The following is an 11053-nucleotide window of genomic DNA, read 5'->3' as shown; positions in this document are numbered from 1 at the left end:
TAATATTTAATGCTGTATTGTTTTTAACACTGGATAAATAAAATATAATAATAATAATAATAATAATAATAATAATAATAATAATAATAATAATAATACGTGTGAAGGAGCGGCGGGGCGGGGGAAATCATCGTCATCATCCCGGAAGCAGCAGCAGCGTACGAATCTACCTCTTTCAAAGTCTATAGTTCCTGATAAGCGCTCGCGGCGCTCTTCCTACTTCCGGGAAAATGGCGGCGGCCTGGAGAACCGTTTGGGCGGTTGTCTCCCGGGGATACGTGAGGCGCGGCGGGGCGCCGGTGCTGGGCAGCCTGCGGGCCCACAGGCCCCTGGCGGGCCCCTGGCTTGCCACTGCCGCTCTGGTCGGAGGCGGCGCGCTCGTGGGCTTTGGCGGAGGATGGAGCGGGCAGGGCGGGAGCGGCGACTTCCTGACAGTCCTGGCTCAGGTAGGAGACGAGGAGCCGCTGCCGGCCTTCCTCCCTTTCCTCGGCGTGGAAAGGACAGCGGGAGCCTCGGGGTCCGAAGCCAGCGCGTTTGCCCAGCCCTGTTCCCTGTTCCTTGGTTGGTTTCCGGGCGGTTTGCGCGGCTCCCTGCCGTCCATCGAATGGAAAATATTCATAACCCGCCTCTCACGGCAGCGTGTGCCCGGGCGGCGTGGCGTTTCAGATGGGGGGCCGCGTCAGTCCTGTCGCAGCAAGAACAAAAGGCGCCCACCTTCAATACTTGGCACGCCTCGTTGGGGCTTAAGCTCTGGGAAACCCAAGACTCTCATGAACTGTCATCTTTAGACGCAGGGATTTTGTTGTTGTTTAGTCGTGTCCGACTCTTCGTGACCCCATGGACCAGAGCACGCCAGGCACTCCTGTCTTCCACTGCCTCCCACAGTTTGGTCAAATTCATGCTGGTAGCTTCGAGAACACTATCCAACCATCTCGTCCTCTGTCGTCCCCTTCTCCTTGTGCCCTCCATCTTTCCCAACATCAGGGTCTTTTCCAGGGAGTCTTCTCTTCTCATGAGGTGGCCAAAGTATTGGAGCCTCAGCTTCAGGATCTGTCCTTCCAGTGAGCACTTAGGGCTGATTTCCTTAAGAATGGATAGGTTTGATCTTCTTGCAGTCCATGGGACTCTCAAGAGTCTTCTCCAGCACCATAATTCAAAAGCATCAATTCTTCGGCAACCAGTGACTGTAAAAGGGATGCTTTCAAGCAGTGGGGATCAGCTAGAGCAGGGGTCTGCAATCCGCGGCTCCAGAGCTGTGGCTCTTTTACACCTTTGCCACGGCTCCGGGGCGGATACTAGCGAGGGGAGGAGGCGCATTGTGCGCCCCGACACTCCCCACTGTGGCGGGCGCTGTACTGGCTGTGACGTCGCATGGGGGCAGTGCGTGCGTTAGTCATGCACCGTCCTGACATCACCTTCCCGGTTTTGCGGCTCCCAGTTTTTTTTCTTCGGAAACGGGTCCAAGTGGCTCTTTTTGTCTTAAAGGTTGCAGACCCCTGAGCTAGAGCATAATAATAATAATAATAATAATAATAATAATAATAATAATAATTAAAAAAACAAACAAACAAACAACGCAGAATAAGCCAAGGAACACAACAGTGGAAAGGGATTTTTAAAAAACCAGTTCCGCAAGGCTGAATACAGATGCATAGAATAGAATTGTTTGCCCAAGTGCTGTCGACTCATTTATTGCTGCTGGGTTTTGTTGTGCTTCAAAGGTCTAAGGGAGTCTGCTGGCACTTTTGTCATGGGGGAGACAATGTGATGCATGGATATGATGGTGTAAATATTATTGTTATTATTAACAACAACAATTTTATTTATACCCTGCCCATCTGGCTGGGTTTCCCCAGCCACTCTGGGCGGCTTACAGCACATGAAAAATTGTAAAACATTAGACATTAATGCAAAACAAACAAACAAACAAACAAACAAAACAACCCCACTGAGGGCAGTTTCATAGTTTTGAGTTGTAGCGCTGATACCTAAAGGTGGAGTAAAAAAAAAGGAAAGCTCAAGGAAGTGGTTATATGTGGATGTGGGGAGAAGGGAAGAATGGCTTATCTAGAAAATAAATGCAGTGCTTGCTGGCTAGTTTAAATAAGAAGCAGCACTGTTGTGCAGTGTTAGGAAAAATACTTTAGGAAGGGTGGGTAGGTTTGAATCAGAAGTTGGTGTCCTCTGAAAGTAAAGGGCAATTAAACTGAGCTTGAACCCTGGGAAGATGGAGGCACTCTGGGTTGGTGGTTTCTGTGTCTGGGAGTTCAACCAGTTGCCTGTTAATAGATGGGGCTGCTCTCCCTATGAAATAACAGGTTTACAGCTCCTGGATCCATCATTGTCACAGGAAGCTTAGGTAGGTTCAGTGACTAGGAGTGCATTTACCAGCTATGGTATTGTGGCCATTCTTGGACAGAGATTGTTTTACCATTGTGATTCATGCATTCATAATCTCAGGCCTTGATTATTGCAAGGTGCTCTATGTGTGGCTACCCTTGGACCTATTTCAGATGCTCCAGTTGGTACAAAATACTGCAGTTAGACTGCTCATGGGGACATACTATTGGCAGCACATAACTCGGGTGTTCAAAAGCTTGCACAGGGCCAGGTTCAAGGATCTTTTATAAATTTATAATGTCTCTGACAAATTAGGCCCTCAGTGATTTTTAATCCCTTTTATTCTTGCCAGATCACTGAGGTCTTTGTGAAAGTCCTTGTTACTCGTGTCTTATATATCGACCAGGATTTCTGGGTCCAGTATTGTGGGCCCAATTTTGTGGAACTCGCTTCCAGTTCTAGTCATACAGGCTGTATATCTTGAGCCCACTGAATACTTTTTTATTCTAGCAGGCTTTAAAACTGAAGTCTGATTTTATATTTCTTGTACACCACTTAGAGACAATTGTAGTTAAGTGGCATACTAATTGTTCGCATAAAATAATAAAATGGCTTGACAAAAGATGTGAAGGAAGATATATGGAAGTTAATTGGCAACAATATATGATGAGCACAATTACATTTCACTTTAAGTGAGTAAGTCAGTACTTACAATGCTATTGTAAGTAAACCTGACAGGAGGAAGTGTACTTGCTTCTGCTTAATAGCATATATTATAGGATAACAAAGGTATTAGTCACTGGCAGTACCTGTGGATGAATAAACATCTGTTTTCAGTCTTACAATCAATTAATTGTAACTGGTTTACATCAACTTGTGATGTTTACTTTGCCATAATGCAGTCATTATAGCTTAGCTGCTATATGCATTTTAAGTTCCATTGGGCTGATGGAAGTTACTTTTGAGCAGTCATGTATAAGATTTTATCACTAGAGCATTCATTGTTCAGCTGTATGAAGCTAAAGTTTAGTCACTAAACATACATCAAAGTATCAAATAGTTCATTTCCTTTAGTTTATACTGGCATAACTTTAGCTTGTGCTTCTCTAGTATAACATACCGTATTTTTCCATCTATAAGACGCCCCCATGTATAAGACGTCCCCTATCTTTGGGGACTCAGATTTAAGGAAAAGGGGGGAGATATATCAGTGTATAAGACGCCCCCTAATTTTTGACATTATTTTTTAGGAAAAAAGCCTAGACTTATATGGTATATTCTGATGGACAATATTTTTTCCCATTTGCACTATGCCAGAATGTCAGTGTGTAAAAAGTTAGGAGCTTGTGTTATCTGTGTAGCTCTCACCTGATGCTTAACTTTGTTTACATAAAAATGTACAGGAATTGGTTCCTGTAAGATTAATATATATTTACTCATTCAGAGAGAAAAAATATTTCACAAGTAAAATGCTCAACTATGCTGTCTGAATTGCATCATGTAGGAAGCCATATGTTTTAAAAACAAATAAGGACATTCATGATTTCAAAAAGAAGTTACTTACAAAACACCCTTTATGTCCATCTCTGTCCTTAAAAGGCCATGGGAATTACGTGGTTGCTGTCTGGGGTTACTTTCATTCCAAATATCAATGCTTTGTTTCTTAGGGGAAGTGAAATAGGATAAACCTTATGTCTCCTGGTGAGTACAGAGAGTCTCCAGATCCAAATAGGAAGCATTGTGTCTATTTCTAGACACCCAATAATAATAGAACTGGTGTAGCATAACGACTGAGGGTAGAATGAAGGGAAGTCCCTGGTTCAGACTTTTAACTACAAATTGCCTAGCAGGCCTTAAGAGAGCTGCTATTTCCCACCCACTCACAAATCTACAATATGAGGAAACTTTGCGACCTTAGGTCTCTAGTAAGGATTACTGTGTTATTGTGCACGAACCATTCTGAACACTTGAAATGTACTAATCCATATATATGTCATGTTGCTTAGACTTTTGTGTTGTCCACCTCTGAAACTAAACTTTTGTTAAAATGTAGTGACTCTTGTAATTCTCCACATTTAATTTAAAATACAATAACTTTCAGTTATTCAAATTGTGAATAATTTCAGTCGCCCTCCATTTCTTTCCCGTGCTCTGGATCTTTCCTGTTTTAGAATTTAGGATGAAGGTAGTACATCAGATTTCTGCAGTGCTCAAAATAAAAAGCTTTTTCTTCTGTGTGGACTCTGCGTAGCAATTAGCACAGTCATTTTCCAGTGTTGTTGGATGCCAGACATAGTGATACTTCATACTTGTTTATCTTTAGCACTGTATTTCCAATATCGGAGTCACAGTAATGTACTGCAGAAGATTTTGAGATGGGTCACTTCTGTCAAACATCTGTTGTTGGCTTTGACTTAATGTTTATTTTCAGACAGCTTGCAATCCTCTGCATTAACATGCCACTACACAGCATGCTCCTCTCATTAACCAAGTTGGGCTTGGAATGTCTTGTCTTCATGGGTTTACTTTTGTGATCTTAAGCCTTGAGCTCAGCCAGTTCTTTGGTACAGTGATTTGTTTTTGCATTTAATGGCCCTTCTAAATTCTGTGTATTAACTTCAGCTTCTAAATCAAACTAGTCTTTGGTCCTTTCTCTAGATTTATTCTCTGCATGCAAAAAGCTTAGCTTTGGAGTCTTCAAAATTGCTTCATTTTTTATTTTATTTTTTAAAGCAAAGCGATTGTCTAGATGGGCTTGCACTTCAGACAAATGCTTTAAAAGTCATAGAGCACTTTATGCATTGAAAGTATTATAGAAATTACCAATAATTTAACTGTACTGTTAGTGAGGTATTGTAATGGGTAGACTATACCTTTATTAAGTCCTATCTAGGGGGTGGTGTGCATAACAAATAGTATCCTATACATTGAGTTGTGCTTGCAGGCTTGGAACAGAGCCATTCTCAGTGGGGGCTGAGTAGGAGTTGGTGGCCAAGTTACCTTCAGTTCTAGAACTGATCAACTTTCCTTCTAATTCCCATCTTTATTCCTCAGTCCATGCATTCAGGTCAATGGCTGATGGGAATTGTAGTCCAAAACATCAGGTTTGGGAAGGCTCCCGTGAAAGATGAAATACAAGAAGATAAAGACAGATGATGTACATATTATAGCAGGAAATTGTTTTGTTGTTTTTGCTATATGTATCTTTGTTACGGGAACTACGGGAGGATGTTAGAGGCAGAACATTCTCTTGTTACCTACATTATGGGGAGCTGGCTCCAGGCCTGTTGGCAGACCAACTCTGTGTTAGAAAGATATCTGCAAATGTGACATGAAGACTGGCAACATCAATCCCACCGTGTGGGAATCCCTTGCAGACAGACAATCAGGTTGTGTATCCATAGCATTGACCAGAGGAGGAATGATCACTGGGAGGAGCACAGAGAGAAGAAATGCCAGCAGCACAACTGGACACCTTCATCTACCCCAGCTGCAACAAAACATGTCTCTCCTGTATCGGTCCTTACAGTCACAGCAGGCACTATAACCTTCCAATAGTTTGACTTCACCCCCAAATGCTCACTCCTCCATTGTCTCCTGAAAAAGACAGATGCCAACCAACTATCTGTATTATTATTTATTAGACCACTATAACACCATCAGTTTACAAACAATTAAACACAATTAAAATTGTGAAATTAACAAGCTCATTTAACAAAGCAAGATACAGTGCCTGACATAATAATTTTGCCACAAGATCATTCATAGATGAAAAATCGAATTATTCACTGAAAAACTGATGAGTAAACAACATCATTTCATGAAGTTGTAGCCTGCAACAATCTCTGGTAATAAAGTCACCTACAGAAGGATTGCTGTTAGAACATTTAATTTAATCAACAAGTCTTCAAATTATGTAATTACAACACTATTCATTGTTCAAATTGATTTCTTTCCTGCATATATTATGGCTTAGAGCATTATCAAGTTTCACAATATCAAGAATGGGAGAACCTGTTTGCAAGAAGTATACATAAGTGCTTGATGCTCTGCCAGGAGCTTCTACCAGCTGGCTCAGTTGTATGAGCTTATGTGGGAAAAGTCTAGAGTTCCTATTTTAATCTCTGTCCCAGAATATAAAAACAACTTGAATTTGTACAAGCTTCTGCTTAAAATGAACCACAGATTCTAAATATGTGTGCAAATTGTATAATGGTGATAAGTGGGTATAAAATATACCTAATTACAGTTCTATAGTTTTCGTATTATACATTGCTAAGCATGTGTACTTAGAACTAAGCCCCATTGAGTTTAGTGGGACATACTCCCCAGTTAATATGTATCGGATTGTAGCCTTAAGCATCTTGCAGTGGATATTTTTTCCCTTTTCGTATTATGCACAACAGGAAAGCAATGTAGTCATTACTATTATGGCCTATGTTATGTATTTTTGTGTGTAATATTTTTCTCAAATGATATCACAACCCTGAGGTCAGCATGTCTTGTCTTAGTTCACTGTCTTTTAAACTCCCAAACCCCTAACAAGATTTTACAAATCTTTTCTGGAAAGTCTTTTTATTATATGTTATAATCAAGCTAGGAACTCCCCATGCTGCTTTTATTCTGTATTAAAACATGTTAAAGAAGCTCTTTAAGTATCATGTATCCCTGAAGAAGTTTAAATAACTTGGGTATTAAATATATCCCAAGTATCATGCTTTGCATTAGTGACATACAGACATTGTCATGTTGAGTGACCAAAACAGTCAATAATATAGCAAGTATGGAATCTGTAAGGCCATAATGTTATGTTTAAATTTAGAAATGGATTTTACTTAGGGGTGTGCACTTGTTTCACAACATAGTATCACTTACAACTTTTTGAAAGCAGGATATAAATATCTTGAAGCTTTGACTTTGAAAATATAGTGGATCCATGCTTTGTATTAATATTTCAGTTAGGGTTCTGGAAAATATCCAGTTCCCTATTATATACTTGCTTTTCTCTAATCTGCTTTGTTACGGATATTCATTACTTTTGCTATGTGAGATTAATTATGGAAATCCTAAGCATCATTTGCATTTATGCAACAGTGTCTTTAAAATATGCTGTATGAACAAAGGAGGGCGGTGTTGATGGCTGTTGTTTGTAGGACAACTCCTGTTCTTTCCTTTCTGTCAACCTTTAGTTTCCATAAGTGTTGACAGATCAATTAGCAGGAGTCTAGGTAATTGGGGGCAGGGAAGCATTTTGTCTAAATTATAAAAATATGGTATAAACAGCAAATTAACTGCATCGTCAGGCATCAATTTTCCTGTGACTAATTAATTCTCATAGACACTAATTAATTGGCAGGTGGTCCAGGGTCCACATATTCACATAAACAACACTTAAACTAGGATTGTGTGCATTATATAATTAGTTATATTGTGTTGTATCTAGTGGTGCATGAGCAGAGGCAATTCTGTACAATGTTTCCTTTCCTCTCCTTCCCCCAAAAGGCCTCCCCGGAGGGCCAGGGAGACCTATTGAACATTGTGGACTGTATCTTACAGGGTTCCAGAGGGATGCAGAATCACCCCAAATATTGAATGCTTAAATATTTAAAGTTAATGGATACAGAATGTCCCTAACTGGTGTATATATGATTATTGCTCCTGTATACTTGTATGGTTAATCTTTCTGTTGTATGTCAATTCAGTTGGAATTAGCCCTGTGATGTGCCTACTTTGGTGATAAAGCATGGTATTTGGGCATACATAAGCCCAAGGAGAGAAGTCAAAGAAAAGTTTTCCTAGAGGTAAGGAGTTAGATTGCCTCTTGAAGACTTAATTCAGAAATAACATGTGCTGGGAAAAGCTTTTGGGATTAAGGACATGCGCAGACCAAGAGCACATTTATAGAGCTCAGTTCCTTCCAACCTGCAAAAATCTTTTCAGGCTCAGCTTATCTTTGGCATAGAAAGGATTCTGAATGTGAGTTTGGGCTCTAAGAAGCAGCCACAGGGCTGTTGTGCTTAATAACTGACAAGAGGAGAGTCAGGGGGCTGAAGCATGTTACTAAGGGTCCCACTTGGGTACTTTGTGCTAAGGAGACGCAGGTGGCTCTGTGGTATGAACCAATGAGCCTCTTAGGCTTGCTGATTGGAAGGTCGGCAGTTCAAATCCACGTAACGGGGTGAGCTCCCGTTGCTCTGTTCCAGCTTCTGCCAACCTAGCAGTTTGAAAGCATACCAGTGCAAGTAGATAAATAGGTACCGCTGCGGTGGGAAGATAAACGGCATTTCTATGTGCTCTGGCTTCCGTCATGGCACTCCATTGTGCCAGAAGCGGTTTAGTCATGCTGGCCATATGACCCAGAAAACTATCTATGGACAAATGCTGGCTCCCTTGGCCTGAAGCAAGATGAATGCCACACCCCAATAGTTGCCTTTGACAGGACTAAACTGTCCAGGGGTCATTTACCTTTACCTCACTTTGCGCTGGTTAGCTATCGGGTACTATTTTCTTATGAGTAGACAGTAGAAGTAATTGCAGTGAGAATATAAGATAAAATTGGCTTGACTTTTCTTGGGTAATTTTTTTTGGGGGGGGAGGAAATGCAAGCTTCTGTGCATTATTAGCCTTGGTGTTAATTTTCAGTTTTCCAGTCTCATTATGTAGTTCATGTGGTGGTGTTTGTCCTAAGTACAACTGCTCTAAAAGAGTGCTGCAAAATGTAAAGGGAGGTACATCGGTATTTCCTTGTGATTTACTTTATTTAGCCATGTGGCAGTGTGTTCCAGACCATTCCAAATGCCGTCCAGTAAATGCGCTTACAGAAGACTGTGGCACATCTCAAGTTGATTTTTAGTGCTTAGGTCATCACTCAAGCAGGCGTTCTGATTCTTTCTTTCTTTTCTCCCCTCCATCTATCAATCAAAGACACGAGAGTGTGCTGAAGTTTCTAAGAGTTGGATAGCCTATACAGCAGCAGTGGGGAAACCTTTGTGGCTCAAGGGCCACTTTAACTCATGGTCAGCTTTTGGGGGATGTGTGCTGCTGGTGGGCATGAGCACAGGCAAAAACAGATAAGACATGGGTAGAAGAACATAGACCAATGGATGTGGTTCTTACATTGTTAGAGAAGATTACCTTTCAGCCATGCAGAAATTGGAGTTTTCTGCATGCACTCACATCTCCATCCTCCACGTGTTCATGCAAGAGACCGTTATCTCAGTTCATGGACATGTTCCATGCGGGCAGCAGCACTTGAGGAAGGTACACAGTGAAGCCACTGAAGGGGGAAAACTGGGGAAGGAGAATGGCCTGAGGGAGAGGGGCCTGAGGGCCAGATAAGAAAGGTCTGGAGGGATGCATCTGGCCCTAAGGTGTGAGGTTCCCCAGCCCCACCATTTACAGACACAGTAATTTGCAGGAATAGCTACATGCAGTAAAAGACATTACAGTGGTACCTCAGGTTAATTACCTAATTCGTTCCAGAGGTCCGTTCTTAACCTGAAACTGTTCTTAACCTGAAGCACCACTTTAGCTAATGGGGCCTCCTGCTGCTGCCGCGCCGCCGGAGCATGATTTCCGTTCTCATCCTGAAGCAAAGTTTTTAACCTGAAGCACTATTTCTGGGTTAGCGGAGTCTGTAACCTGAAGCGTATGTAACCTGAAGCATATGTAACCCGAGGTACCACTGTAATGCTGCCTGGAAATGACACAGTATTCAGCTGAAGTGTTAGCTGTTGTATTTTTCAACTGGTGTAGCTTTATCTGTTGCATTTTATCATGCTAAGTCACTTTGAGATTGCCTTTGTAAAAAGCCACCAACAAATCTAGTAAATCATCATTTACTAGATTTAGCCCATCACAGTTGTTTTGTTTTTCTAAGTTGTGTTATTATAATTATTATTATTTATTAAATTTGTATACTGCCCTTTATCTATAGATCTCAGGACAGTTCACATAAAATTACAAAATAAAAACCACAAAATACATAATAAAATTAAGAACAACAACAGACCAATAATCCCTCCTCCCACAACACATTTAAAATGTCAGCACTTTAAAATAAACATATGCTTTGGAATCAGTAGTCATTAAATTATATCTACCACTTTGAGAATGTTTAGTTAGCTATGATGGAGAGTTGGTAATCTGTTTCATGTAATTGATGACAATAAGTCTTTATATATGCTGGAAACAAATCAGACATTTCTAAAACCCAGAAATGTCAGAACAGAGTCACAACTTCTCTAGAGGATAAAATGTAGTGCATTTTAAATGGCAACGAAAGATACCACTGACAAGTAGGTTCAAACAAAACAAAATTACTGGAACAGATCAAAATGAAGGTGGTATGGCTAATAAAATAATAGCAGTCTTGGGGCCTGTAATTCCTCCTTAGATTAGATACATGATATTTTGTTGGCACAGAGTTCAAACACTTATTCCCATACTATTAGTAATTTGACTTCAGTCATGCACAGGCTTGTTGACAGCTATTTACTAGAAATCTCCTGTAAAGTTGGGAAGGTAGACCAGGTATCCTGCTGTGCAGCAATAAAGGTATTGGCATACCAGCTGCAAGGGCTATTTTTAGCTCAAGCTTTAGGTTTATGATGGCATTGTGTATTAGTAATAAGCGCAGTAAAATTTCAAAGTAGTAGAAACCTGAACATATCCTGGCATTATTTGTTCCTCCTTTGAGCAACTGGGAATTTAG

General features: G+C 40.8%; 1 protein-coding gene across 1 annotated transcript in view; it reads left to right on the top strand.

The window, feature by feature from the left end:
- The first annotated feature begins 212 nt into the window (after positions 1-212).
- MICU2 (mitochondrial calcium uptake 2) overlaps positions 213-11053 on the top strand; it is a 64312-nt gene continuing 53471 nt past the window's right edge. Inside the window, exon 1 of the mRNA XM_053385864.1 lies at positions 213-446. Coding sequence (XP_053241839.1) covers positions 231-446 — 216 coding nt within the window. The 5' untranslated portion in view covers positions 213-230. The remainder of the gene's footprint in view (positions 447-11053) is intronic.

Source organism: Podarcis raffonei, chromosome 4 (genome assembly GCF_027172205.1).
Source record: "Podarcis raffonei isolate rPodRaf1 chromosome 4, rPodRaf1.pri, whole genome shotgun sequence".
Classification (NCBI taxonomy): Eukaryota; Metazoa; Chordata; class Lepidosauria; order Squamata; family Lacertidae; genus Podarcis; species Podarcis raffonei.
Note: the sequence above shows the minus strand (reverse complement) of the source record. Positions and strands in the feature narration are given on the sequence as shown.